General features: G+C 50.5%; 3 protein-coding genes across 3 annotated transcripts; 1 reads left to right on the top strand and 2 right to left on the bottom strand.

Moving 5' to 3' along the window:
• The first annotated feature begins 1530 nt into the window (after positions 1-1530).
• On the top strand, positions 1531-7961 carry msh2 (mutS homolog 2 (E. coli)). Its single transcript, XM_068754267.1, has 16 exons — positions 1531-1738; positions 2405-2553; positions 2702-2986; positions 3678-3824; positions 4441-4590; positions 4686-4822; positions 4891-5090; positions 5484-5593; positions 5664-5787; positions 5883-6033; positions 6114-6211; positions 6288-6533; positions 6645-6849; positions 6950-7197; positions 7297-7472; positions 7548-7961. Exons 1-16 carry the CDS (start codon positions 1531-1533, stop codon positions 7716-7718), a joined length of 2805 nt encoding a protein of 934 aa, XP_068610368.1. The 3' UTR covers positions 7719-7961.
• On the bottom strand, positions 7959-17005 carry fbxo11b (F-box protein 11b). The gene is made up of 22 exons (XM_068754269.1): positions 16918-17005; positions 15752-15915; positions 15530-15611; positions 15168-15312; positions 14945-15074; positions 14338-14421; positions 14136-14268; positions 13914-14020; positions 13496-13607; positions 13182-13288; positions 12960-13097; positions 12664-12881; positions 12394-12574; positions 12194-12316; positions 11980-12065; positions 11827-11903; positions 11610-11753; positions 11415-11525; positions 11228-11335; positions 11040-11148; positions 10861-10959; positions 7959-9267 (listed from the first exon to the last, which is right to left on the bottom strand). The coding sequence occupies exons 1-22, from the start codon at positions 17003-17005 to the stop codon at positions 9138-9140; spliced, it is 2676 nt and encodes an 891-aa protein (XP_068610370.1). The 3' UTR covers positions 7959-9137.
• A 1939-nt stretch (positions 17006-18944) lies between these two features.
• Positions 18945-24937, bottom strand: fshr (follicle stimulating hormone receptor). Its single transcript, XM_068754270.1, has 14 exons — positions 24747-24937; positions 24074-24145; positions 23737-23811; positions 23480-23554; positions 23317-23391; positions 22160-22234; positions 21917-21997; positions 21366-21434; positions 21188-21262; positions 20560-20745; positions 20213-20433; positions 19912-20093; positions 19618-19809; positions 18945-19478 (listed from the first exon to the last, which is right to left on the bottom strand). The coding sequence occupies exons 1-14, from the start codon at positions 24935-24937 to the stop codon at positions 18945-18947; spliced, it is 2103 nt and encodes a 700-aa protein (XP_068610371.1).
• Positions 24938-27819: the final 2882 nt, after the last annotated feature.

Below are 27819 nucleotides of genomic sequence, written 5' to 3'. Positions count from 1 at the left end.
GAGCGCTTGGTGAGTCTCTTTTATAAGATTAAGTTTTAATGTGTTATAGAAAATCACTCAGAGAGAGCACAGACCTCCTCCAAGCGGCTCATTCCCCCTCCTAATTGGATTTACACCGTCCCACATGGTGATCTGGATCATCATCAAAAGGTTCCAAATTGTTCTTGGTATATCTTTGTACACCAACCATGAAAGGTTAAAGTGGATCAGAGTTGATTTGTATTTTTTTTTTTTACTGATTTTTCAATTGGTAATAAATGAGGTTATCAATGTTAAAATGTAATATTTTTTTCCTGGCCTCATTCTGGATCCGATCCAGATTAAATTCGGTGGTGTCGATAGAGGTCCCCCAAATCGGTCAATAATCAAACGAGATATTGAGGAGCACATTTTGAAGCTCCGTTGACTGCAATGTTAAACGAACATTTTGACTCAATGGCTCAAAATGCCTTTGAACAGGCAGAAACCTGGAGCGGGTTCCGGCTCCAGAAGGGTCACCCTCTGCTTTGACTGCTTTTATCAGGAATTGAACGTTATTATTAGTTATAAATGGTTTTATCGAGTTTGGTGCAACGAATATGGAAAAATAATATGTTAATTCAAGTTTGTCACGTTGCTAGTCTCTTAAGCAATAAACACCCCGAGCACACGAGAAGTCGAATATTGAAAACGTTTGTAATTACATATTCTTATGAACCTTTACTTAACCGGAGGAAAACACATTTAGATTAGCATCTCTTCCACGAAGGCGACGCGGCCGCGAGGTCAGCGGCACGTCACGAGAACGGTTCCACAGATCCACAGATTAAAACGCACACTGGAGGTGTAATAGTGTTTCCATGAGCTCAATAATTCGATAACAAATTAGGCTTTAAAAACAAAGGCAACTGTTCAATGAGTTAGCTTTTCCACATTTTGGATCTGTATCTTTTTTATTTATTTAAATTTGATGACTGACTCAGATCAGAACTTTGCAACCCAACAATCTGGTTTTCCGGTTACGATCTTTGTACTGCGCCGCCTTCTGATCTGGTTACGGCACAAGTTTGAATCCTGAGGGCAGCAATTACATTATTCATTCACGTTCTCGGAATAACGGAGGCAGATGGTCTCGAAAAGGGTGTGTGTGTGTGTGTGTGTGTGTGTTCCGGCCCCAGTCGTAGTGTTTAGTCATAAAATATGTTGTACTACTCTGTAGTTGTGTTTCTTCTTCTTCTTCTGTTTTTCAGTGTGAGTGAGCGCTCTGTCTCCAGCACCATCTCTGGCCAGGTGACAGTCTCCGCCTCCTGATGACGACGGCTGAGATGTCAACGCTCCTCAGTTGTCCTAGGCATTAATATTAATATTAATAATAATATTACATATAATATTAATCTATCTATCTATCTATCTATCTATCTATCTATCTATCTATCTATCTATCTATCTATCTATCTATCTATCTATCTATCTTCAGATTTCCCTTTTGTAGTCGAGGAAGAAGAAAAACGTCATTTCCTGTTTGGCTGAGTGGTGGCGGGAGATTCCAACATGGCGGTGCAGCCGAAGCAGAACCCGTCTCTGGACGGTGCAGCTGACCAAGGATTCCTGAGTTTTATATTCTCCATGCCGGAGAAACCGGACACCACGCTCAGGATTTTCGACCGTAACGTCTACTACACCGTTCACGGAAAAGACGCCATATTCGCGGCGAAAGAAGTTTTCAAGACGAACGGCGTCATCAAGTACTTGGGCTCAGGTGATTGCCCTAGCCTAGCTAACCCGTTAGCTAGCTAGCTTTGCGTTGTTCACAGCGAGGGACAGGCTGTTTAGCTAGCTAACCCGTTAGCTCGCTTTGCGTTGTTGCGCTAGTTTATGTGCGTATTATTGGGACATTTAAACCCGGGTTTGACGCATTAGCTAGCTGATTTATGTGCGTATTATTGGGACATTTAAGCCCGGGTTTGACGCATTAGCTAGCTAATTTATGTGCGTATTATTGGGACATTTAAGCCCGGGTTTGACGCATTAGCTAGCTAATTTATGTGCGTATTATTGGGACATTTAAACCCGGGTTTGACGCATTAGCTAGCTGATTTATGTGCGTATTATTGGGACATTTAAACCCAGGTTTGACGCATTAGCTAGCTAATTTATGTGCGTATTATTGGGACATTTAAGCCCGGGTTTGACGCATTAGCTAGCTAATTTATGTGCGTATTATTGGGACATTTAAACCCGGGTTTGGCGCATTAGTTAGCTGATTTATGTGCGTATTATTGGGACATTTAAACCCAGGTTTGACGCATTAGCTAGCTAATTTATCTTTAGATGCATCCGTTGGCTGCGCTCCTGCTTGGCAGGAAACGTAGCTGCGTAGTTTAGTGGCGATATTAACGCGTTTCGCTGTTTTTCCGCCCTGCAGGCAGTCGCAGGCTGGAGAGCGTCGTCCTGAGTAAGTTGAATTTTGAGGCGTTCGTGAAAGACCTGCTGCTGGTGAGGCAGTACCGCGTGGAAGTGTACAAGAACCATGGCAGGAGCAGCAAGGAGCACGACTGGAGGATCGAGTTCAAGGTGTGGCCCCGGGATGTGCTGGCGACACGTCCGAGGTGTACCCCGCCCATACACACACACACACTTTGTTCTTTCATGTTGGAGCGTCTCTTTTTAAACTGCGGCTGTTCTAATAGGTCAGTAAATGATCGTTTTCTTTGACTGGCAGGCGTCTCCGGGGAACCTTGCTCAGTTTGAGGAGATTCTGTTCGGCGGCGGATCGGGAGCGGAGGGTTGCGCCGGAGTCGTGGCCGTGCGCTGCGCCACGGGAGCCGACGGGCAGCGCGTGGTCGCCGTCGGCTACGTGGACGCCGCCCAGAGGACGATGGGAGTGTGTGAATTTCCGGACAACGAGATCTTCTCCAACCTCGAGTCGCTGCTTGTACAGATCAGCCCGAAAGAGTGTCTGTTGGCCCAGGGCGAGGGCAACGCCGACGGCGGCAAACTGAGGGAGGCAAGTGGCATCACGTGTCTGTGTGAGATGGGGGGGGGGGGTCTCAAATACCTTTCAGGTCATTCACAGAAGTCAAAGCAAAGGGATGAAAAGCTCACGTCTGAAAGTCTGGAGGCAAATGTGGAACCGTTTAGAAGCGGCCTGGGTCGCATTTGGAAAAACAAATCGGATCTGTGTCGTTCAGGATGTCATGAAAGGATCAGATGCAGGTCGCGTTGGGACAAAGAGAACCGTATCTGGGTCGCTCCAGCCTTTGCTTCGGTTCCGCCGTCTCATTGGCCGGGACTTTGTCCCGCATTTGTCTCTTTGCCCAGAAACATTTAATGGTTTTGTTCCTGATGAATGATGAGTATATTTATTAGATAGAATGTTAGAGTACGAGTACAGTCACACAGTAGCAAGTATTACAGTACGAATAACGTCAAACATCCTGTCTAAGAGGAGCATTTCAAAAAAGCCCTTGCGGTCTTGTTTCCGTTGAAAGTCCTTCGTACATAAATCATCCACAATTAACAATACAAATAAAAATAAAACCAATATTCAATTACGCAATTGATGCAACAATAAATTACAATAAATAACTAAGGCAATGAATACGTCTCACGGGTCACATCCATCCAGGAATGACCTGAGTGGGGGGGTGTCTGTACGTTTCGGGACGCCGTTGTGACGGTTGCGTGTCGCTCTGCAGGTGGTGCAGCGCGGTGGCGTGCTGGTGTCCGACCGGAAGCGGGCCGAGTTCAGCAGCAAGGACACGGTCCAGGATCTCAACAGGCTGCTGAGGGCCAAGCGGGGAGACGCCGTGGCGAGCAACACGCTGCCCGAGCTGGATAATCATGTGAGCGGCGTTCTCACATGATGCCTTCAGGGACGGCGCGATAATCCCATCTGAGCCTTTGTCCCTTGTTTCAAGGAATCGGGACGCGTCCCGATTCCTTGAAAACGATATTCTGTCTTTATTAGCCGCAGACGTAAGAACTTGCGTTCACCTGCACGTGTTTTAAATGGTTTAAACGTATTGCGTAACCACGGTGATGACCGCTGCCGTTCAGGTCACGTGTTTTTATTGAGGCGTCATGCTTTGCGTGACCAGATTACTAGAAACCGCGACGTGTGCGTCAGGACGCTAGCGCGCAGACGGTCAACGCAGGCGGCGCCGCTTAAGATGAGCCGAGAAGAGACGAAGCGATTGTTGCTGCTCGGTGGGAAAAGAGTAGTTTACTAAAGGTGACTAATCGCGTCGATCGATTCCTGATCTCACCGCTCGTTTATGCAGAAACCCCTGTTTGAGGAGCGGGAGACTTCCCGACGTTCCCAAAATCACATTTCACTCGAACGGCGCCGATAGAACTCGAGCACTCCGTTGAATGCCGAGCGTCTCGGAGACGGAGGCTCCAGCATCGTGGTGGAATCGCTAAGAACATCGTGTGTGTGTGTGTGTGTGTGTCTGACAGGTGGCGATGTCGTGCTTGGCCGCCGTTGTGCGTTTCCTGGAGCTGCTCTCCGATGAATCCAACTTCAGCTCCTTCAGTCTGGCCAGGCTGGACCTGGGTCAGTACATGAGGCTGGACAACGCCGCCGTGAGGGCGCTCAACCTCTTCCAGGTCAGCCACGGGGGGGGGGGCTTTATTTGGTGGGAATATTCCCAACATGTCTGCCGGATCGTTGCGCTGAAACGGTTTCGTGTTTGGCTCTCCAGGGGTCGGCGGACGCCGCCGCCGGCGGATCTCATTCACTGGCCGGTTTGTTGAACAAGTGTCGCACGCCGCAGGGTCAGCGGCTGGTTAACCGGTGGATCCGGCAGCCTCTCGTGGATCGAGCCAAGATAGAAGAGAGGTAACGCCGGGAGAGGGCGGGCGAAGGCCGAGCGAGTCGGTCACGGCGTCTGGGCGTGTCGTCTGCAGGCTGGACCTGGTGGAGAGCTTCGTGTGCGACTCGGAGCTCCGGCTGACGTGTCGGGACGACCTGCTGCGGCGCTTTCCCGACCTCCACCGCCTGGCGAAGAAGCTCCACCGGCGCACGGCGACGCTGCAGGACTGCTACCGCGTCTACCAGGCGGTCCGCCACATCCCCGCCCTCGTTGGTGCCCTGGAGCGGCACGCAGGTACGCACAGACAGAGCCCCCCCCCCCCACACCAGACGACTTCCTGTCAGGCCTCCTCGCTCGTGATTGAATCATGCGACTTCTAGATTTCAAGTGTTTCTGGACAGAACGGATCGATTGTTGCCGGTGAAACAAATCCTCCCCGAGGTTTGTGACGGCGAGACATTTATTACACGCTGGAATTGGATATCCTTTTAAGCGTGAACTTTTGTACGCCCACGCGTTAGTTTTGTAATCCTGGTTTGCGCGTTTGACCCCCCGACGTCCGAGAGGGGCGGGAGGAACCAGCCGTCCATCTTCAAACCGCTTCTCCGGGGCCGGGTCGCGGGCCTAAGCAGGGAGGCCCAGACTTCCCTCTCCTCCGGCCGCTTCTTCCAGCTCTTCCGTCTGTAGGGAGCCGCCAGGTGCTGCTGGAGGCGGCGTTCGTTTCTCCCCTCGCCGACCTGCAGGACGACTTCGCCAAGTACCAGGAGATGATTGAGACCACTCTGGACATGAACCAGGTCGGTTCTGGATCCAGACGAGATCCTCCCTCCTGCTGCCGGCGTTCACGTGTTCCTGTCCGGTTCGTAGGTCGAGCACCACGAGTTCCTGGTGAAGGCGTCCTTTGATCCGGCGCTGAGCGAGCTCCGAGAGAAGATGGACGCGTTGGAGACGAGGATGCAGGCCGTGCTGAACGGCGCCGCCCGAGACCTAGGTCCGCCGCCGCGGGCCTCGTCCGGAACCGGCCGGAGAGGGGGGGGGGGGGGGGCGGAGAACGTCTGGTTTGTTCATGTCTGTACGCGCTTTCAGGTCTGGAGGCCGGGAAGACGGTGAAGCTGGAGTCCAACGCCGTTCTGGGCTTCTACCTGCGGGTCACCTGCAAGGAGGAGAAGAGTCTGAGGAGCAGCAAGAGCTTCACCACGCTGGACGTCCAGAAGAACGGCGTGCGCTTCACAAACGGGTGAGGGGAGGGGGGGGCAGGGGGCGGGGCGGGTGTTCGTGAACGTCCGCTGATGATTCTCGATGTCCCCGCCTCTGCAGCAAGCTGAGCTCGGCGAACGAGGAGTACAGCAGGAGCCGGGAGGAGTACGAGGAGGCCCAGAACGCCATCGTCAGGGAGATCATTTCCATCGCGTCGGGTGTGCAGCCTCGCCGCGTCTCGCCACGTCGGGCGGCGGCGAGGCGGCGTTCCTCACGCTCTCCCTCCGCCTCCAGGTTACGTGGATCCCCTCCAGGCGCTGAGCGACGTCGTGGCCCAGCTGGACTCGGTGGCCAGTTTCGCCGCGGCGTCGGTCTCCGCCCCCGTGCCGTTCGTGCGACCGCGCCTGCTGGCGGGCGGCTGCAGGCGGATGGAGCTGCAGCAGGCCAGGCATCCGTGCATGGAGACGGATGTGGACACCGTCTTCATTCCCAACGACGTCGCCTTCGTCCAGGGAGAGAAGAGCTTCTACATCATCACAGGTGCCCGAAACGTTTCCCCGGGTCGTACCTGAGATGACCACGGGCTAAGCCCCGCCCATGCTTCGCCTTCATAGATAAAAATGCGCTTGATTGTCCCTCCCCAATCCGTAGGACCAAATATGGGCGGGAAATCGACTTACATCCGGCAGGTGGGCGTGATCGCCCTCATGGCTCAGATTGGCTGCTTCGTGCCGTGCGAGAAGGCGGAGCTTAGCGTGACCGACAGCATCCTCGCCAGGGTGGGGGCTGGAGACAGCCAGGTCAAGGGGGTGTCCACCTTCATGGCCGAGATGCTGGAGACGGCCGCCATTCTGCGGTAAGAGCGTCGACACGTGAGCTCCGGCGCGCCGAAGGACGATGCTGGAGCCTTCGTCTTCATCGTCCACGCCGCCCCCCCCCTCCTCCTCCTCCCGCAGCTCTGCCACGGAGAACTCGCTCGTCATCATCGACGAGCTGGGGCGGGGCACGTCCACCTACGACGGCTTCGGCCTGGCGTGGGCCATCAGCGAACACATCGCCGCCCAGATCGGCTGCTTCTGTCTGTTCGCCACCCACTTCCACGAGCTGACGGCTCTGGCGGCGCAGCAGCCCGCCGTCCGCAACCTGCACGTGACGGCGCTGACGTCCCACGACACGCTGACCATGCTGTACCGGGTCAGAGAAGGTGCGCACACACCTGCGTGTGATACCCCCCCCTGCTGACCAATGACGGCTCTCCAAACTGACCCGGCCTTTTTTTTTTTTTTTTATAACGTATGTTCAGGCGTCTGTGACCAGAGTTTCGGGATCCACGTGGCCGAGCTGGCGCGCTTCCCTCCGGCGGTGGTCGCCGTGGCCAAAGAGAAGGCGGAGGAGCTGGAGGAGTTCCAGGAATCGTCTGGGGGGGTGCTAGACGAGGAGGAGGAGCCCCACGCCAAGAGGCGGAGAACCGACAAACGAGTAAGCCTCCATGTTCCTACGTTATGGATCGTCTTGCACGTTCAATGTCTGATTGCGTAACGTCCTGTCCTCCAGGAGGGGGAGGGCCTAATTCAGGACTTTCTGGACAAGGTGAGGTCACTTCCTGCTGCCTCCATGAGTGACGAGGAGGTCAAGACGGCGCTCAGGAAGATGAAGCAGGAGCTCGTCGGCAGAAACACGTACATCAGAGACATCCTGGATCGCTGCCTTCCTGCAAAAACGTGACCTCAGGGTCAAAGTTCGTGCGCTAATTTGTTCTTTCAATAAAGAATTTTGTACGCACTAGTTTGAGTGAATTTAAGAGCCCAAAGCAGCATATTTACAAATGTTTGATCTTCCTATTGAATGGAACTTTACAAACCCGTTTCATGTGCGGCAGCTGAAAGATCAAACAATCCCATTAAACGTGTGACAGTGGAGGGATTACATATCCGGTCGCCGTAGCAATTTAAAGACGGACACCACTGAGCTAATAAAGTTTTATTTTCTTAGAAACGGCCAGGTTCTTGCTTCCTCCTTTGTCTTTCTAAGAAAGTATACCCCTTTTTGAATTCCAACTAGCATCTACAGAATGGTTATTGAATACTTCACAATATATTAAGTCTAGATGTTATGGTACATGCATACGATTCAGGCTGCATGAGGAGCCACAGTCACCACAATACATGGGGGGGGGGGGAGGGGGCGCTGCAGATCGACTCCTCGGTTCCAGTTCACAGGGGTGCTGGCCCGCTAAACAAAACACTGACGGCATCAACTTATAAACATGTACACACACACACACACACACACGGGTCACTGTACACGACACACACCTTTATACAACCCCCTCCACCTGCTGCTCAACGGACTGGAGAGGGCTTTAGTGTTTGAGATTCTCTTTCACAGAAAGAACTTCACCACTGGGGTCCCTGGAGTTTCTGCAGTTTGCCTCTGTGTTGGGAGGGGTAGGCGGGGGGGGGGGGCACTAACCGAAGAAAAAAAATAATTATAATATATAATAAAATAAAAGACATTCAAATACAGTCAACTTTTGTTTGAAAATACAAAACTACATGAGAAAGCATTGAAATAAAATCCATTGATAAGAACATATCTTTTTTTTTTTTTGTCTTAAAAAAACAAAACAAAAAGCCCAAGTGCTCCATCCACACACAACAGAGCAACATCCGCCCATCTGTTGCCTAGTAACAGCTGGCCGAGCAGCCAATGGGGGGGTGGCAGCTGCAAGGAAGCAGGAAGTCTCTGTGTTTCTTGTGAAGACGAAGTGGGCCGGGAACCGAGGACTAACAGCTGGGGGGGGGGGGGGGGTGTAGTTTTTTTTTTTTTACCCCTCTGCAGAGCCCTTCACTTCCCGTCTTTGTCTCCAGACTGCAATGGGAAACAGTGAGGAATCTCTTCTGGCTGTTCGGCCCGGCGCTCTGCCGCCCCCTGCCGGAGCCTGTCCTCCACTGCAGCTGGGGAGGATGCCGCTTCCTCTGCAGCCTCTTTCCGAGAGCGCCGCAGTCGCAGAGTCTCTCTGGGTCCTTCGGGCTGCATGTGGATACGTGTGTTTGTGCGTGTGTTATTGTGTCTGTGTACGTGCGTGCGTGTGTGTCGGTCTGCGTTTGTATTCTTATGTGAGTGTAACTAGACCAGAAGTCTTCAGTTGTGTTGCAGCGTGTTGGACTCGATGGGCGGCGCCGAGTCGTAGAGAGTGTCCGTGTCGTGCGTCGGCTCTCCGGCCAGCGTGCACGGGTTGGACAAAGTTCCCGCTCCGCAGTCACAGAAAAACCTGTAAGGTGGGGGCAGATATCAGGGGGGGGGGGTAAGATCCAGAGTCGCTTCAAATGAGGGGCGTCAAATTATCGCATTAGTTGTGATTAATTAATTACAGTCCTATTTAGCGAGTCTCTTTTTATTGCATTAAACTAATTTTATTGTTTCTGTATTGCCTTTTTATAAAATCATTTTATTCGTTTTTATCGGTGCGATGTCAGGGGGGCCGCCTGTGACCGCGGAGATAATGTTTTTTTGCCTTACGAGTAAAGTGTAATAGCACATCCACTCCAGTAGTTGGCAGTGGCGCCCTGATTGTCAGAGTGCGCGCAGGGAGTATTAGCAGAAGAAGAGTGGTCGTATACAATCTACGGTGGGAGAAGAAGACCTGACTTCCTTATTTTCGGTTGCAAAAATGGTAATAAAGTTATTCTTTGGTGTAAGTTGATCTATATTTCTTTCTTTTTCATATTTCTTTGTATGTTAATAAGGATACAAGAGTGTATTTTTTTTTCGGGGGGGGGCGCGAAATGTTTTTTTCTTCCTAGCTCCACTGAGCTAAGCTAATGTTAGCAGCGAGCCTTAGCAAAGCTCTTCACCAAGCTAAACTGGAGGAGACGCCCCCGCCATGAGCAAGTCTGCGACCGACGAGCTGAAAAACGTACTCGCCAGGTGGCTAGCGACGACCTGCAGGCCGGTAAACACGGTGGAAGACGAGGGGCTAACGGGAGCTGCTGCAAACCGCGTCCAGCGACGCGTCACACAAGCCCCCGAGCAGGAAGACGCACGACGGCAAAAATAAAAACAAATGGAGCAGAATTTAAATAGGACCGAATGGAATTCCCTCTGGGATTAATAAAGTTTTCTGATTCAAGTCAATCAATAAATGTCTTTATAATCTTTTCGTCTGCCACAATAATGTAATGAATTTAAATGAAAAATACCTCAAGTTGAGGGCTTTTTTCCTGCAATTGTTCAGTAAAATTAAAAAAAGAGATGAATTACAGACAATAATTAATCGCTCAGTTTTATTATTTTTATATAAATTTCTTTTTCTTTTTTCTCCTATTCTAAAATGAATAAAATCGCTCAATTTTTTTTACTATTATTTTTATTTAAAATGTTTTTTCTTTTTTCTTTCTATTCTAAAAAATAAATAAAATCGCTCAATTTTCTTTTACTATTATTTTTATTTAAAATGTTTTTTCTTTTTTCTTTCTATTCTAAAAATAAATAAAATCGCTCAATTTTTTTTTACTATTATTTTTATTTAAAATGTTTTTTCTTTCTATTCTAAAAATAAATAAAATCGCTCAATTTTTTTTTACTATTATTTTTATTTAAAATGTTTTTTCTTTCTATTCTAAAAATAAATAAAATCGCTCAATTTTTTTTTACTATTATTTTTATTTAAAATGTTTTTTCTTTTTTCTTTCTATTCTAAAAATAAATAAAATCGCTCAATTTTTTTTTACTATTATTTTTATTTAAAATGTTTTTTCTTTTTTCTTTCTATTCTAAAAATAAATAAAATCGCTCAATTTTTTTTTACTATTATTTTTATTTAAAATGTTTTTTCTTTTCTAAAAAAAAAAAAAAAAAAACTCACCGGTCGTGCCGTATAAACTCGACATCGTGTCCTTGGTGGCATTTCTTGATGCAGTTCACGCAGATGGCGTTCCTGTCTGTGGTGTTACAGGTGTGGCATCTGGAGGAGCAAATACAAGAGACGATTCTACGGGCGAGACGTTTCCGTGTAGGCGCGGAGCTCCCGGCCGAAGCGGTTACCTGTAGAAGTCGTGCATGGGGTAGCTGGTGTAGCTGGAGATCTTGTAGAGGCACTGTCCTCGGCTCACCGCCTTCTCGATGGCGTCCTGGTTATTTAGAATCTTATTATCTGACAAACAGAGAACACACGAGGGGGGATTAGGAAAAGATAAAGATACGGGAATGCGGGAAGCACGGGGAGACGCTACCTTTCATGGTGACGTTGACCCCGGAGGCCAGAAACAAGCCTCCGAAGCGATTGTTGAAGATCTGGTTGCCCTCCAGCGTGGCCGTGGCGTGGTTCGTGATTTCAATCCCTGGAACGGAGGAGATTCAAATCAAAGCGCAAGAAGACGGGAGGAGGCTCGAGTGGGGGGGGTTGGGGAGCAAACAGACCTGCAGCAAAGCCGTCAAAAATGCGATTCTTGCGGAGTATGGGGTGACTGTTGGTGCTGATCAACACGCCGGCCTGAGCGTTTCTGAAGATGTTGTTCTCCTCCAGCAGACCTGCAGGCGGGTTTTTTTGGTTGTTTTTTTTTTCAAACTGATCAAATTAAAAACCAGGCGTTCGGCGGCGACGCCTGCAAGTACCTCTGCCCCCGTTGAAGATGCAGATGCCGCCGTCCCGCCCGTCGTGGATCTTATTTCGTCTCAGCGTGGGGTTGCTGTCCGTCTTGATCCACACCCCCGCCATGGCGTTGTCAAAGATCTCGTTGTCCTCGATGAAGCCGAGACCTGTTGGATTAGACGGCAGGCGTCAAGCGGGCCGCTTTCAAAACGCTCCCCTCTGGCACCACGGCAACCAGACCTGAGTTGTAGACCAGGATCCCTCCGTTCTGGCCTCCCCAGATCTTGTTGCGCCTGATCTTTGGGTTGCTCCCCGTCCTGTGGAGGACCAGCAACCATTAGCAGTCAAAAGAGAACGAGGAACACCGACAGCATCCGAAGCAACTGCCGCTACCTTATCTGCACCCCGGAGTACATGTGATTGTAGATGTCGTTGTCTTCCAGCACACCGTGTCCGTTGTCATAGAAATACACACCAACCTGAAAACAAAAAGGAGTAAAGAGGCGTCCGATGCTCCTTTAATGATTCTCCTCACCCTTCTGGATAAATGGCGCCTTTGTTAGCATCGACCGCTAAGTAGCCAAATGACTTCCTGTGCGACGGTCACCTGTTTGCCGCTGTGGATGCGGTTCTTGCGGAGGACTGGCGTGCTGCCGGTGGTCACCCAGACGCCGGCCAGGGTGTTGCTGTAAACCTCGTTCTCCTCGATCACCCCTTGTCCTTTCTCGTGCTGCGACACAAAGGCGGATTCATTTTCTGGTTTCGTTTAACCGCGTGCAAAAAGGAAAAACGTAGTTTTTTTTTTACCACATAGATGCCCCCGTGCTGCCCGTCGTGGATCTTGTTATGCCGTACGATGGGGCAGCTGTTGGTTCGGATCTGGATTCCCGCCAAGGCGTTACCGTAGATGTCGTTACTCTCTATCAAACCCCGCCCATCTCCAAATATGTACACGCCTCCTTGGTTACCGTTGAATATAGCGTTTCCCCTGGACATGGAGGAGAGTCAGTGACGCTTCCGCTCCCAGTCAGAGCTGCGGCTACAAGTTTACCAGGAAGTGAAGCGGCGCGTTCTCACCGTATCGTCGGGTCGCTGTTGGACGTGATCCACACGCCAGCGAAGTTATTAGCATAGATTTTGTTCTCTATAAATTGGCCCCGCCCCTTCTCGTGGACGTAGATGCCCCCCGTTTGTCCGTGATGGATCTCGCACCGCACCACCGTGGGGTTGGCGTAGGCCTTCACCTCGAAGCCCGCGATGCGGTTTCTGTGGATGTTGCAGTTCTCGAAGTAACCCTGAATCACAGGAGGGGGAGGAGTTAGGCGTCAGCGAGGATCCCGATCACCGGGGGCGCTCTCAGCGGTGGCGTTTACCATCCCGTGATCGAAGGTGAACACGCCGACGTCCCTCCCGTGGTGGATGTGGTTGCGTCTGATGATGGGGTCGCCGTGGTTCTTCACCCAAATTCCCGCGAGAGCGTTGTTGCTGATTTCGTTGTCTTCGTAGATTCCCTGAAACGGAGGGGCGGAGTCGGGGCGGAGTCGGGACGGGACCGTTCGCCTCCTGATCCCAACGGGAGACGGGGCTTTTCCTACCTGGGCGTGATCCGTTATGTACAGCCCGACGTTCTCGCAGTCACTGATGTTGCAGTGTTTGATGTTCGGACACGCCCCCTGGCCGCTCACGCACACGGCTGAACCCACTAAACAGCGCCAGCACAGCGCCAGTTAAACCAGCAGAACAAGATCACTTCCATCCTCCCGTTTAAAACACATTTAAATATTTACACGTCTGCTTTTAAAATAACGGTTTGTTATTTTATTAATACGAAGCTGGTTCCCCCCCCAATAAATCTAAATACAGCATCAAACTCAGAGTCTTGGTTACCGTGGCGATCAGAGCGCGCTACCTGTGCATGTGGAGCGGATGATGCAGTGGTCGATGTTGGGGCTGCAGTTGACGGTTATCTCCAAACAGTGGTGGGCGTTGTGATGCTGTGCCGATTTATCTTCAGGATTAAACTGAGGAAAGAGAAGTGTGTGTGTGTGTGGGGGGGGGGTCAGACAGCCTCAAGCCAAACATTCCGTGTGACGTCACGTTGCTTGCTAGCATCCACTTCCTGGTTCCGTTTGATTTGAGAGGAGGCCATCTCTAAAAGATCGGGCGGCCTCACTGCAAACAGAAACTAAAGACTGTCCACGTGGGAAATAATACAAATCCTCATCTACGAATAAATCACGACGACGCTGGGGGCCACGTGACGGGACGATAAAATGAGTCTTTTAACGTTCGTCCACTCTTCGGTCGAAGTCGTGAAATGAACTTACCTTGATAGTCATGAATCCCACGTAGGCGTCCTCCGAGCCCTCCATGAAGACAAACGTCGAGTCTCTGGTGTTCTCTATCACCACCTTGTCTTCAATTTTACCGGGAGCTGGGGGGTGCAGGAAACTCATTAGCACAGTCCTACACGCGCACTTGAACGCCGAGGGGGTCACCTCGTCTGAGCAGAGATATTGATTACGTCTGGAGTACTTCTCTGCGTTTACCTGCTGCAATCATCGTGATGGGGGACTCGATATAAATCCACTCGTCCGTATAGATGCCAGAGTGGACGAAGATCAGGCCGTCAAAGTGGGCCTCCTGTACTCCGCCCAGCGCGTCCTCAATGGTGTCATAATACTGCAGAAGGAAGGAACAGTCACTTCCAGGCTCAGACCCCGCCCCCTTATATATTAAGTTCTGACTTACCAGCATATTCTCTCTGCCTTTGTATCTGCCGGGGTTGCTGTAGAAATGCTCAGCGAAGCCTGGTTTTACATGAGCTCCTTTGTACTGCAACGCGTTAAAAAAACAAGCAAACCCCCCCCCCCCCACACACACACGGTCAAAAAACAGTCATAGCACCACCGGCCTCTCTCAAGGCGGCGGATGAGGATCGGCTCAACAACGGGCAGGTTAGCATCAAATCCAAAGGAGCAAGGAAAGAGACACGAAGCGCTCAGACAAAGTCAAATATTTACTCAACAATGATCTTATTAAGAAATAAAAAATATATTTCAATAGAAATAAAGGTCTGCAGTGGCAGGGATGACATGTAATCAAGAGGAAACGCACCGAACCCGTCACCAGGGTTTGGCAGCCGGTGATGGATCGTGCTGCCAGAAAATTATGACGCGGGTAACACAAGAGCTCGTTTTAAATATTTAAAAGCGGTTGATTTCCATTTAACTGCTTACCAATTTATGTTATTTTTTTGTAAAAACCACGACTTTAATGAAGATTTAAATACTCCCGAAAGCGCCGTCCTATTCACGACAGAACCCAAACACACACACACACACAACCACAGACTCACCAGCTGCTGGAAGCTCTCCTTCCAGGGGTTCGGGTGCTCGTGCTCCTCGGGGCTGACCTGGTAGAACCTGCCCGACTCGGGGTGCATCATGGGACGCGTGTACTCGAACACCTCCGTGTACAGCCGCTTCCTGGAAGAGTGAAACCCACATAAAACTCTCTTCAGCGCTCTGCCCTCCTCAGAACAGGACGTGGGGTGGGGGGTGGGGGGGTCAAGCACTGACCATAGGATGGGGTCATTGGCTAGCTGGCTGAATCTCTTGCAAACACAAGCTGCCTGACAGAGGTCCTGTTCCAGTAAGTAGGAGATGATCTTCAAAACAACTTCATCCGGAAGTTTCTGCTGCAGATATTGCTCTGCTGGGGCTGCTAAAGACACACGCACACACACGCACATGCACACACACACATACACACACACACACGCACGCACACAATAAAAATACGAGCCTCAGTAAAAGAAATATTTCACCCTAAACATTATGCTATTTAACCAGAAAACAAAAACGACATGATTCATAATTTTGCTCTTTAAATGTAATTTTCTAACGTTCTCCACGGCCCGACTGCAGATACTAACACACACCTGGCAGGTCGTGGCTCTTACCGGACACTCGTGCCCGCTTTGCTCGAGGGCCAAACGTTTCTGTTGATGACGTGGATGCTCCCTGTAAAATAAACAAACAATAAAAATACATACAGAAATTCAAACGGCAGCTGGACTAACTCAAGGGAATAAAAGCAACCTTCTCTCTCATTCACCAACGTGCACGCCATTCTGAGAACACCACACATGTTTCAGCCTAACCTCCATCAGGCCCTTGCTGGGGCAGGCCGAGGTGGTGGCCGAGGCGGCGGCGGTCCTCTTGGGGAGCAGCGTCTTGCGTCTGAGCTGGTAGGGACTGTTCTTAGCCCCCGGACCGCACTCCTCAGCCACCATTTCTGCCGCAGCGGCTGCAGGAGCCTGCTCATCTGAACAGAAGAGCGGAAAAAAACAGCTTTCCTACACTCCCAATACTCAATGTTGTTTTTAAACGTAGCATAGGGGCTAAAGCTAATCACCTTTACGTGCAGCAAACACCACCATTAATGCCAGAATGCTGTGCATTCGGCTAATATCCTCCACTGCGTAGGCTAATAGACGAAGCTTAGTGATCGATAATGGCACCAGTCTTCCATGTTTAATCCCCCGCCTGCTAATGTTCTGCACGGTGATTATTAAACGAGAAGAATCAGGCTCGTCTTCTCCGCTGCTGTCAAATCCCCCCCCACCCCCCAGACAAGAGTCGATGCGCGGCTAATGGCTAAACCGAACTGCGTAGCTGAGCGAATCCGCGGTGTAAACAAATCGAGCTGCTGCGGCTCGACATTACCGGGAACGAGGAAGAGGAAAGGGGCTAGTCCGCTCGTTAAAGTAGCTTTTTTTTTGCGACTTCACACCGGTTCACGTAATCTATCACAGCTGATTAGCGTGGCTTGACGCTGGGACAGCTTGCTAGCCTAGCCCCCCCCCCCCCCCCGCTGCTAATGTTTTTGTTAACGCACACCCCGAAAAATGGCAGTCCAAAGACACCGCGGATTTACACCCTCGGAATCGGTAGTGACAGCTGGGAATGCAATGGCTGAGCGGTGACTGCATAGTGTGACTTAAACCCCCCCGCCCCCCCCCCCCAGCTGGTGTTACCCGAATAAAAGCCATTTATTGCTACATACGCATTACTTTAGGCGAAGACAACCCTCTGCTGCCGTATAACCTCGGTAGGCTACAGCTAGCTGCATCGGCTAGCCTCAATCACTCAAGCCAAACAAAGCGCGGCCTGGCCTAAGCCACAGAGCGAGAAGCCTCGACGTTTCCTGCTGACGTCGCCGTCTCCCGGTGCAGAGAACCGGGCAGTAGCGGGAAAGATATGTTAAGGGCGTTATCGCTCGTCACCGCTTCGTCTCAAATCAATAGCTGGCCGCGGCCGAGCTTACCTCCATTCCCGTTGTTCCGTTCGTGCTGCACCGGGCGCGGCCTTGACACTCGCCTGGGTCTCCTGTTGGTGGCTCTGACGGAGTTCATCTGGGGTGTTGGTTGGTAAAAAAAAATAGACAGCTACCCTCGGACCGGCCGCTTCCAAACTTAGCCCTCGACCCGAACTACCGCCCGGACAACCTTCTGCGAGCTACACCCGCACAACTGCGGTGAAAACCTGCTAGTATTTGGGTGTAATCGCTTATTTTCTCCGCGGCGTTACAGCTCCCCCCCACCGTGTCGCTGCTCGTTGCCAGCTCCGTCTCGGTCTGTAGCAGGAGGAGCCATTAACCCGCACGGGGAACAATCGCGAGAAAAAAACTGCTCGACCAATCACACGGCGTGTTTAATAAACTCGCTTTAGTGTGACCAATCAGGAAATACATAACAAAACCTCTCTGCTGGGGTTCGGGATCGGTCAAGAGGCGATTTGATTAATAATGCGCTTCCACACTAAGTGATAGTAATAATTACTATTTAGTTTTTAAATGCATAATATTATAATTATAAAAATGTGTCAACACTGGGAAAAAAAATCAGTTTCAGAACTGTTGCTTTTATTTGATCTCACAGTTGAAATTGGAACCATTATTGGTAAATAGTAAATATTTGAATCTTTCATTCTAGTTTTTGGTTCGAAGAAGACTTTATTCTAAAAGTGTGATGGATTCAAATGTAACTGAGCCACAAGATGGCATTGTTTGGTCATAAATGATGGCGTGATAAGCAAATCAACTTTCATGTCTGGTTCAGTTTGTTTGTTTTACTTCTTATCACAAATATATTTTTTTTACTGTTTTGTAAATGAATAAACGTTTTTTTTTACAACACCGTGAGGGTTAGTAGATGTTGATTTTTGCAAACTCTTCCTTTCAATCGATCGATATAATTTTCAAGGAACTCATAATCCTCTCAGAAAAAACAACAAACCCCACAAACCATTTGAGACGTCTCTAAAAGCTTTTGGAAAATGTCTCTTAGAGTATAGTAACTCAAATTTGTATTTTAGCCCAATCTCGACTAATGTATTAATTGAATTAGAGTCGAGAGGGTGACGTAGACGCTGCAGGTGGCTGCATAGGCGAGTGATTAGAATAAACGCTGCGCCACCTGGTGGTGGGAGAAGTTGCACGCACCTTCCACGTTGCCATGCGAGGCAGCGTCTCCAGATCAAGTGGATGGACTTGGATTCCTTTTTGCAGCTGCAGCCTTGAAACTCTGGGCTGCTTGAGTGTGTGTCCCTTATCCGGCTTCATATCCATCCTCCAAGTTAAAAGCAAAGAGCAGCTGTGTAGCGCCCCCCCCCCCCGCCCCCCGCCCCGGATGCACCCATCCACCTGGCATCCAGAGCAGAGGTTGACAGGGTCACTTTGTCCTTGAAATCTTTGGATGATCCGAAGGACGACGTTTGTAGATAAACACGACTCAATTTGATTTGCGTGTGAGCGAGCGAGCGTCACCTTTTGTGAAGGCACCGTGCACAAAAGAAAATAATAATAAAAAGGCACAAACAACACAAAAACATTGTCAAAAAGGGTGTATTTGTACAAAACAGTCACACATTTATATGTATAAACTCAACACTTTTTTTCCCAAGGTCATAATTACATTATGGAGAGAAACGCACCGTCTGCTTGCAGAAAACAGGGCTGTAAAGGACCGAGCTCCAGCAGCGAACGAGCAGATTATTAATCAGCCGGCCCCCCGTGTTGCGCTTCTCAATGAATATCACTCAATCACGACAGTGAATGTTAAGTGAATGCTGATTTCTTTGATGTGCATATTCTCAAGCTAAAATAGCTGCAGAGTGCATCTTTATCTCGGGACGGCAGGTGGATGACATTTCTTTGTAGAAGAACGCATGAAAGTTAAAACCAAAAACAGATTTGCTACCCTTCCTGCTTTTATTTGTAAGCTGTTATGATGCATGTTTGTTTGATTGAGATGTGTGAGGATAGAAATAAACCCTCCCGCAAGAAGTCCGTTTTCACTCTTGCTTCCCGTCTTGACTTAAAGTATTGGCCAAAGAGTACAGCATCACGTGGCTGCTTTTAGGAGAGGTCCACGCCGGCTGCTGGCAGGAGGAGCTCTCTGTCCGGTAAATCTGCGCCCTGGTCTTGAAGAGGCCGAAACGAGCGGCGAGGAGGAAGAAATCCCGCCTGAAGGCGCGGTTGAAGAAGGCGTACAGGAAGGGGTTGGAGCAGGAGTTGATCGGGTAGAAGAGAACCAGCAGGAGTTTGGCGTCAGAGACCGTGATCAGCGGGAGCTTGAGGGCGGCCGAGACGGCGAAGAAGGAGATGGGAGCCATGCAGATGAAGTCGGTGAAGATGAGGACGGCCATACGCTTGGCCACCCGGGTGTCGGCGTGGGCCGGCGCCGATGACGGGTTGTGGACGGTCAGGTAGATGCTGAGGTAACAGCCGCACACGCAGAGGAAGGCCAGGATGTTGAGGAGGAGGAGGGAGACCACGTAGAGCTGGGACACCAGAGACTCCACGTCCATCGGGAGGCAGATGCTCACCTGCGCCGCACAGAGGAGGCGTGTTCAAAAAAAAAAAAGCGCCCGGCGGTACGGGCGACCAGGACACAGACGGCGTCTCAACCGCAGAGCGGAGCGGAGGACGCGACACACACACACGCACACGCACACACACACACACCTTGCCGTAGCTGCTGACCCCGAGCGTGGGCATCAGGGCGCAGAGGGAGGAGAAGATCCACCCCGCCGTCATGACGACGCAGGCGTGTCGCAGGCGAACTTTACGGTCCAGCCTCAGCGCGTGCGTGATGGTGTGCCAGCGCTCCAGGGTGATGGCCGTCAACGTGAACACCGACAGCTCACTGGCAAACACCTGCGTGTGACACGCACGCACACGCACACACACACGCGCGTGTCTTCATTAATATTCATGAGCGTCGTCGTTGGTCACGTGTTGAGGCTTCTGCTCACGCACCGTGAAGAAGCCTGCGGCGCTGCAGCCCAGGCCCGTCTGCCAGTCGATGGCGTGGTTGTAGTACCGGCCGCGGGTGAGAATGTCAACGGTTGCTATGACGACCAGGTAGATGCCCATGCAGAGGTCAGAAAAGGCCAAGTGGCACATGAGGAAGCGGGGAACCGTCAGTTTGGAGCGGCTGCCTGAAAAAAAACAATCGACACCGAAAAGCATTAATGAGGAAACAAGAATTGTTTTATTTTGTATTTAGTGACACGATTTAAATGTTAACGTGTAAAAGAACGGACGGCGCGTTCCATACCCAACAGGACCAGAAGCACCGCTACGTTCCCCAGCAGGGCCAGGATGGAGACGATCCAGATGAGGACCCGCAGAGGGACGGGGGACATGATGTCCTCGCAGGGGTTAAAGTCATCCTTGGTGGGGGTGCAGGGGATGGAGGTGGAGTTGGAGCAGTAGTCCCTGTAGAAGTGGGGGTTACTCTGAGCCATGGGGTGGGAGCACAGGGGGCTCCACCTCGACCTAGCAGACGGCAAAAACGTCGTTCATTTGATAATTTAGATGAACTGTTCCTTTAACAACGACGCCTTCGGACACCTTCCGATGACAACACAAGTACGGGACAGGTATGCTCGCGGCGCGGCGCACCTGTTGTGGCGCACGTTGTGGAAGGCGCAGCAGTGCGACCGGTACGTCAGGTTGGCCTGGCGCAGCCTGGTGAAGAGCTGGGGAGGGGGGAGCTCCTTCAGGTGGAAGGCCGACTCGGCGATCAGCTTCTGGACGCCGCCGAGGATGTGGTTTGGCAAGGAGCTGAGGGCCGTGTGGGAGACGTCCCTGCCGGGGAAACGAAGACCGCACACGGTCTGACATTTAAAACGCAGATTTAGACGATCCGCGTCCGACGTGCATCCCGTCATCCGATGGACCATCGGTTCTCTTTCTGGGGAAGAAGTTGCTGGATGAACCGGATCGTTTTCTGTCTGCGTTTTTGGATTAGAAATTGGAAAACAAATATTTGATTGCCAAGTGAAAACAAATAGTTTTCTTTCTGGTTTTTTGCCTCAGCAGAAATATGCACCTCTTTATTTGGGGAGTATTCCGATAAATAAAAACCTCTCTCCCTTGCCTCTCCAGGTTTTTACCGTCAACCTGGCATGTGTCTGAGTTGTTTTTGGATCCCGCCCACACAAGCCACGCTCATCCCGCTTTCTCTCTCCTACATTCTGAGTAATAATTGATGATGAGGAGGATGAATCATGTTTGATGTCATGCTTACAGCACCACCAACTCACTGGAACCCACAAAGGCGTTGGGATTGATGTGAGCAAGCTGCTGGTTGCCTCTTAGGAACCTGACGGAGAGGGAGAGAGAAGAAGGGAGGGGAATTAAAGGTGTGAGCCATTTGCTTTCCGCTAATCCCTCTGTTTATAATTGTGTATCCGCCCGTGACTCACAATCTGTGCATCTTTGTGCCGTTGAAGGCGTCGCTCGCCACCTCCTTGATGCCATTTCTGGTGAGCCGTCTGTCATCAGAGAGAGAAGCCAAGCTGTGGTCACGTGGTCGGAAAATGGAACGGTCCCAACAGCAAACTTACCGCCGCAAACTATTCTCCCCCGTGTTTAAATCTGTAGGAAACCGGACATATTTGGAAGCTGCAGGAAATATTAATAGCAAGGATGCAGTTTGACGCAAACACTCAAAGCTGTTTGTAAAATATTGATGCTACTTTTGCGTTTAGGCTAGCAACGGAGAAGTACAGGGAGGGTCAGAAGGAGCTGCATTGTGTCTTTGTAGATCTAGAGAAAGCCTAGGACAGGGTGCCCAGAGAGGAACTGGGGTCCTGCATGAGGAAGTCTGGAGTGGCACAGAAGTAAGTGAGAGATTAGTGTAGCGGTGGGAGTGCACCAGGGATCAGTGCCGAGCCCCTTTTTGTTTGCCGTGGTGATGGATATAGCAACAGATGAGGTGAGGCTGGAAGCTCCTTGGAAAGAAGAAGCGTCTTACATCTCTGTGATGGTTTGAGTGCAGAGGCCTCTGAAAGCGTTGGCGGGGACTCTGTCGATGTGGCTGTTCTCTTTCAGGTCACTAAACGCCGCAGAGATCCCAAACATGGAAGCAACAGAGACCGCAAAGTGTAAAACCGGCAGGAAGACGAAACCGACAAAATCTGCTCGCACACTTTTTAGGCATTTAATCATGCACAAAAAAAAAAAAAACGAGTTCACGTGGCATCGTGTTGGGACCTACAGCAGGAAGCCGGAGGCCGCGGAGCGGATCATGGTGAAGTCCGGAAAAACTCTCAGTCCGGTGTTGGAGATGGTTCTGCAGGGACCAGATTAAGCACCAAATGTCAGTCCGTTCCCACCGAAAGTCTGTCCAGCACAGAGATTAAATCAGACAATGTTGCATTCAGCGTGTCGCAGGAATTTAACACGTCTCAGAGACAATTCGGACAAAAGCTCACAAGCTGGAAGACAAACCAGAAAATTAAAGAGCTCCTTGTTCCAAAAAAAAAAAAACCCCCAGCTGAACAGTACAGCTGAAATATTTAACAGGCTGTAAAACACAACATAAAATATTCATATATTCAATTAATGCGAGCGGATCTGAGGGGCTGGCGAATGACGCTCTGGAAGAACCGGCCCCTGGTGAATGTCGCATCTTCCAATCTGGTTTATTTAAGTCGCTTTTAAAGTGTTTGGAATTCTGCTTTTCCTTTTTTAAATGAATTATAGAATTCCCTGTCCCGGATTCATTTCACTCGATTAACAGTATCAAGAACAACGTGAGCGTTTGAATCTTTTTTTTTTCTCCTGACTTCTAGCTTTGGTTTTTGACACCCTCGCCGTGAAAACGAGAAAGATGAACAACATGCTGGCGTTTTTGTCGTGAAACGTTTCACTTCGGTGACGTTATGTGGACAAAATATAACTTTGAAAAAGTGCTGAAAAAAACGGATTTTTGGGATGTCAAGTGGTATTTTGGAACGGAATGCGAACATTTGTTCCAAAACTACCATTTTCTTCTCAGCGAGTCTGAAAACATGTCAAAAAAGTATTTATCATCAAGCTTCAGCCATTTCAAGGCGTGACGGCTTCTTTCTTTTTTTTATCCAATCTGTTTAGAATTCAAACCTTTTCTGGAACTTCTTTACACATTTTTATGCTGAACCTGTTTCAGAAGTTCTTTTTTTGTGTCCAATAGATAAATATGGCTCAAGTGATGGTTGCTTTTTAATGAGATGAGGCGATTCTTCCAGGGGATTCAAGCTAATTAAAAATGTGATGTTTGTGGTGGTGTGTGTGCGTGCGTGTGTGTGCGTGTGTCACCCATGACCTACATAAAACTCACAGTAAGTTTGAGAATAGGAAACTTTTCCTCCACCTGCATCTCAGAGTACTCACAGATACTGCAGTTTCACGATGTTCTTGAACGCACCGGGGTGGATTTGACTCAAGTGTTTGGACTTTGCTATGGTTCTGAAAGAAACACAATCCGGCATCTGGAATCACGAGTAGAAAATGAACGTCGCGACTCTGCTTCCACTGCTGCTGCTTCCGTACTCACATCTCAAAGAGTTCGGGGAGGTCGGAGAAGGCGGAGGATCCGATGCTCTCCAACGCGGCGTTCCCAGAGATGAAGCTGAGGGAAACACACGCTTTGAAATATTTAGTCTCCGCCGTCCTGCAAAGCGTTCTCCTCAGGTGTTTGGGTGTTTCTCAGCTCCTCTTGTTCCGGAACAAAGACTAAACACACAAGGAGGACGGGAACAGCCCCCCCCCCCCCCCCCCCCCCCCGGAGGGGAGTGCATGCTGGATACTCACATGTTGGTGAGGCGAGGGAGGCCGGCGAAGGCGAACCCGCCGATGGTGGTCAGCACGTCGTTCTCAGATACGGTGCTGATGGAGAAACAGGTAATCTGAGAACTGAGTATTCATCACGAGATGAAAGGGAAATGGTGAAACAGACAGGAAGTAAGGAACGCCGCCGCCGCGGGGTTACTCAAATAACAAGCAGGGCTGGGTGAACTTTGACCTTTCACCTGCCAGCGCCGTTGCATCTCAACACAAAACCGGGAGGAGACCCACAGCGGGGTTTGGACTCCCCGGGTTCATTTTGTTCCGCATCAATCAACCGACGCCAGCGGCGGGCGACACTCACAGTTTCTGGAGGTGCTGCAGGCCGGCGAGGGCCCCCCGGGGAATCGCCCTGATCCGGGTCTGCTTGACTTTCCTGCGGACGTGAAAAAAACATCAGATCTCAACGCCACGCCGCTTACAACGCTAACCCCCCCCGCCCTCCCCACAAGGTCATTGCAGAGTCAATCCAGCGTGTGGTCGCCGCGGCGACGCCGTCTGTCGCTGCATACTTGCACATGTCTCCGGTGTTCCTGAACCTTGACCCCCGAGCCGAGCGTAACGGGACGGGAACACACACAACGCCGTCTGGAGGTCTGCGGGAAACGGACGTGTCTTCTCCTTCGTCTTGTGCAAAAAGCTCCAGGCAGGCCTATCTTCACAAAGACCCCCCCCCCCCCCCCCAATCGCCGTCCCCTCCCACTTTCCGGCCTTGAGATTCCTTCAGAAGGGTTCAACGGCCAAACGAAGACGCCGATCATCACATCCGTCCCGACTGACAGTTGGCCAGAGGGCGGGATCACTCTGGACAGGTTGTCCCCCCCCCCCCCCCCCCCAACCCTCCAGCTTTTTAACTCTTTCAAGTGTGACAAAAATACGGATATAGAGTCCGAAATGAATTTTAAAAAGCAGAAAACGGGACGCCAGCGCGACCGTCCCGCCCGCGGCGGGTTCGAGGCGCCGTTTGTCGTACTTACAGACATTGTGTGTCGCCGGAGATGTTGGAGGGGATCCGTGTGATCCCGAAGCTCAGCTGCTCGCAGATCCGCCTCCCATAGTTTGGAAAGCTGATCTCCAGTCCGGGTCCGCCGTCCGTCTCAGAACCGGGCTTGGAGGCTCCTGCGGTCTTCATCAGGAAGATCATTAACACGATGAGACTCATCGTCATCGTCGTCATCGTCGTCATCATCATCCCAGCAGGCGTTCACTGGTCCGTTTTCACGCGTCTGCCGTGAACGTTTTCCGTCCTCCGGGATCACCAGAGAGGAGAAGTGCGGGTCGTTCCGGCGCCGTCGGCCATGCAGTGGTGAACGGCGGGGGCGTGTGAAGAGTTTTATGGGAGGAGGAGCATGTAGGAGGTCCGACTGGGCGGGTCATGTTTTTGTTTGCGTGTGTGAACACGTCCGAAAATCGGACTCCTTCTCCTCCTTCCACGCGTAACCACGGCGATGTAAAGCTACCTGTAAACAGCAAAGCATCATGGGAAGGTGACACAAACGTGCGGTCACCAAAATCTGCGTCTCTCTTTTGACACGTTTGTCCTGATGTGAGGAAATAAATCAGGTTTTAATTTTCCCAAAAGGAGTCAAAACGTAAGGAAATGACAATTAAAACATTTTAGCGATTTATTTATTACTGATGACATCACATGCGGTTAATTTACCATCGTGGCAATACAGTATTACATTAATAAAGTAAATAATAATAAAAATAAGCTTTAATCATTCTTGAATAGTCTTAGTATGGATTCAGATATTTTACCGTCAGTTAGAAACTCTGATTATATTTAATTTACAATAAAACAGAGAGGAATAATTTACTTTATTCATACTGCAAATTTAAATTCTAAGAAAAATGTACATTTAAAGCGTTTTCACTTTAAATAATGTAAATTGACAGTTTGACTTTGTCTAAAACAAATCTGTGTCAAATAGAAACGTTAACGCTGTTCCCAGGCATCTCTTTGTACCCGCACTGTGCGCGTTCGCGGGAGGTGCGTCTCTAACGCACTGAGCCCTCCGGGCCGCCGTAGCGTCGCCTCCTGCCTCGCATTTGTATTGAATGATGATTGATGGCGCTGGAAGCGATCCTCCCTTCTCCACACCGAAGCAAGGACGCGTCTTCGCGCACACGCACGCGCACGCGCACATTATGTAACAGTGTTTTGCCACGCTTCCCTCTCGTGTTATTGTCTGCGGAGCGGATACATCACTGTGGGAACTTCATCCAGAGAAGCAGATCTGGATGATTTATCCCAAAGCTGGAAGGAAAGCGCGGCCTTGAGCTCCTGGCACTTCACCACGCACGCGCGCGCGCGCGCTCTCCCACAGGGTTGAAGCAGCAGCGAGAGGGAGGCGGCTGATAAAGGCGCGCAGGCGCGCAGAAGACGCGTTTGTGTGTGCGCGCGCGCGCGCACCGACGCGTGATATGAATTCGCAGAGGAAACTGTTACCGATTGTTCCGCACCTGTGCAGGGAAGGGAGAGAGAGAGAGAGAGAGAGAGAGAGAGAGAGAGAGAGAGGAGGGGAGGGGAGGGGAGGGGAGGGGAGGGGAGGGGGTGGAAGGGAATATCGATCCAGATATTTTATGAAAGCGAAGGCGAGTTATTTTAGAGGCGCTGCTGCTTGTCTAGTCCTAGTTTCAGTGATCAATACTGATCAATAACACGCCCTGTGCGCGCGCGTGTGTGTGTGCGTGTGTGGTGGACACCCAGGAGATACGACTACACGTTTTGTATAGACTAACACAACAGTGTTGACCCGACTTGAGAACAGACTCACCTTGAATGGAGATCAAGCCAAGAATGTGACGTCCAAGGCCAGAGCCGCCAAACAGGCGGAGCGCAGACCTCCGCCAAGCCGCTCAGTCTCCCGTCGCGGGTTCGCGACCGGCCGCCGGCGCGCACCTGAGCTGCGCGCTGATTGGACGCGGTCAAGGCCGAACGCGGAGGCAGAACACAAGGCCTTTGTTGAGACGGTTAGGAAAGGAGGCGCGAGGAGGCGCGGCGTGGGGAGGCGTTGATTGAGACAGCAGCTCCTCTCACCTGAGGACGCTTACGGACGTCACGCAATCCGCGCGCGAGGGGAGGAGGGAGGAAAGGTGTTCGCGGTCAATGAGTCACGTGATGAAGAGTCGATCGTTACGTTTTAGCATATCAAAAGGTACCAGTTTTATTATTATGTGTTAGTTATTCATGTTTTATTGAGACGCTGAGCTAATGACACCACACGCGCGCGCGCGCACACACACACACACACACACACACACACACGCAGGATCTCTTGGGTAATATTTTATTTACTCGTTAATCTTCAAAACTATTTTTCATAATAAATTTCCACTTTTATGTTCATCAAAGAACCGTAACAATAAAAATAAAAGTAAATACTGTAGAAAAATCGTACATATAGAAAATAAACATGGCTAATGAACACCTAGATGCGGAACCCGATCGGTCGAGTCACCCTTTGTTTCCGACGGCAACACAACGATGAGGGAAAAGAAAGATGGACGGAGGAAGAAGAGAAAAACGCGAAGAACAAGGGGAGGAGCTTAGCAGGCCAGGTACAGGTGGAGAGAATACGGGAATATGTTAAGTTCATTTTGACATTGCACTTTTCACAGTCTTTCCTTCTTGTCGTTTGCCCCGCCCCCTGGTCGCTTTGCATGCATCTGAATGGCTGGAAGAACTGGAGGGGCGTGTTCCTAACATGGCACTGTTTGTGTTGGTGCATCAGCTGCAGAAGGCTCAGACACTGCAACAGTCCACAAAGGTAAATCGTACCGCCGTCCCATAACGGTCCCGCCCAATAGCACAGAGAAGAAAGGACGCCAGAGAGAAAGAGGAGGAGCCAATGAAATCAAAGCAATGAACGGGACTTTTCTATTAGCAACGCACGGTAGCGACATTTTCTTTCTTTCCCCCCGGCTGGTTAGGGCAGGTGTAGTGGGTGTGGCCTATCAGACAGGATAAACTGCAACCCAGGACAGCCCCCTCCCCGCCCCCCCCCCATGACAACCCGAACCTACCACCTCTGGAGCTCGCGGGGC

This window comes from Brachionichthys hirsutus, chromosome 21, assembly GCF_040956055.1.
Source record: "Brachionichthys hirsutus isolate HB-005 chromosome 21, CSIRO-AGI_Bhir_v1, whole genome shotgun sequence".
Classification (NCBI taxonomy): Eukaryota; Metazoa; Chordata; class Actinopteri; order Lophiiformes; family Brachionichthyidae; genus Brachionichthys; species Brachionichthys hirsutus.
Note: the sequence above shows the minus strand (reverse complement) of the source record. Positions and strands in the feature narration are given on the sequence as shown.

Bases quoted from the DNA above. Each gene is read 5' to 3' on its own strand.
- msh2 (XM_068754267.1), top strand. From the start codon at position 1,531: ATGGCGGTGCAGCCGAAGCAGAACCCGTCTCTGGACGGTGCAGCTGAC. The intron at 6,034-6,113 runs GTGAGGGGAGGG...CCGCCTCTGCAG, and splicing joins GGCGTGCGCTTCACAAACGG to CAAGCTGAGCTCGGCGAACG. The intron at 7,198-7,296 runs GTGCGCACACAC...ACGTATGTTCAG, and splicing joins GCTGTACCGGGTCAGAGAAG to GCGTCTGTGACCAGAGTTTC.
- fbxo11b (XM_068754269.1), bottom strand. From the start codon at position 17,005: ATGAACTCCGTCAGAGCCACCAACAGGAGACCCAGGCGAGTGTCAAGG. The intron at 15,612-15,751 runs GTTAGGCTGAAA...TTTATTTTACAG, and splicing joins CCAGCAAGGGCCTGATGGAG to GGAGCATCCACGTCATCAAC. The intron at 12,882-12,959 runs GTAAACGCCACC...CCTGTGATTCAG, and splicing joins TCACCTTCGATCACGGGATG to GGTTACTTCGAGAACTGCAA.
- fshr (XM_068754270.1), bottom strand. From the start codon at position 24,937: ATGACGATGAGTCTCATCGTGTTAATGATCTTCCTGATGAAGACCGCA. The intron at 23,392-23,479 runs GTGAGTACGGAA...TGTTTCTTTCAG, and splicing joins CTCCCCGAACTCTTTGAGAT to AACCATAGCAAAGTCCAAAC. The intron at 20,094-20,212 runs GTATGGAACGCG...GTTTTTTTTCAG, and splicing joins GGTGCTTCTGGTCCTGTTGG to GCAGCCGCTCCAAACTGACG.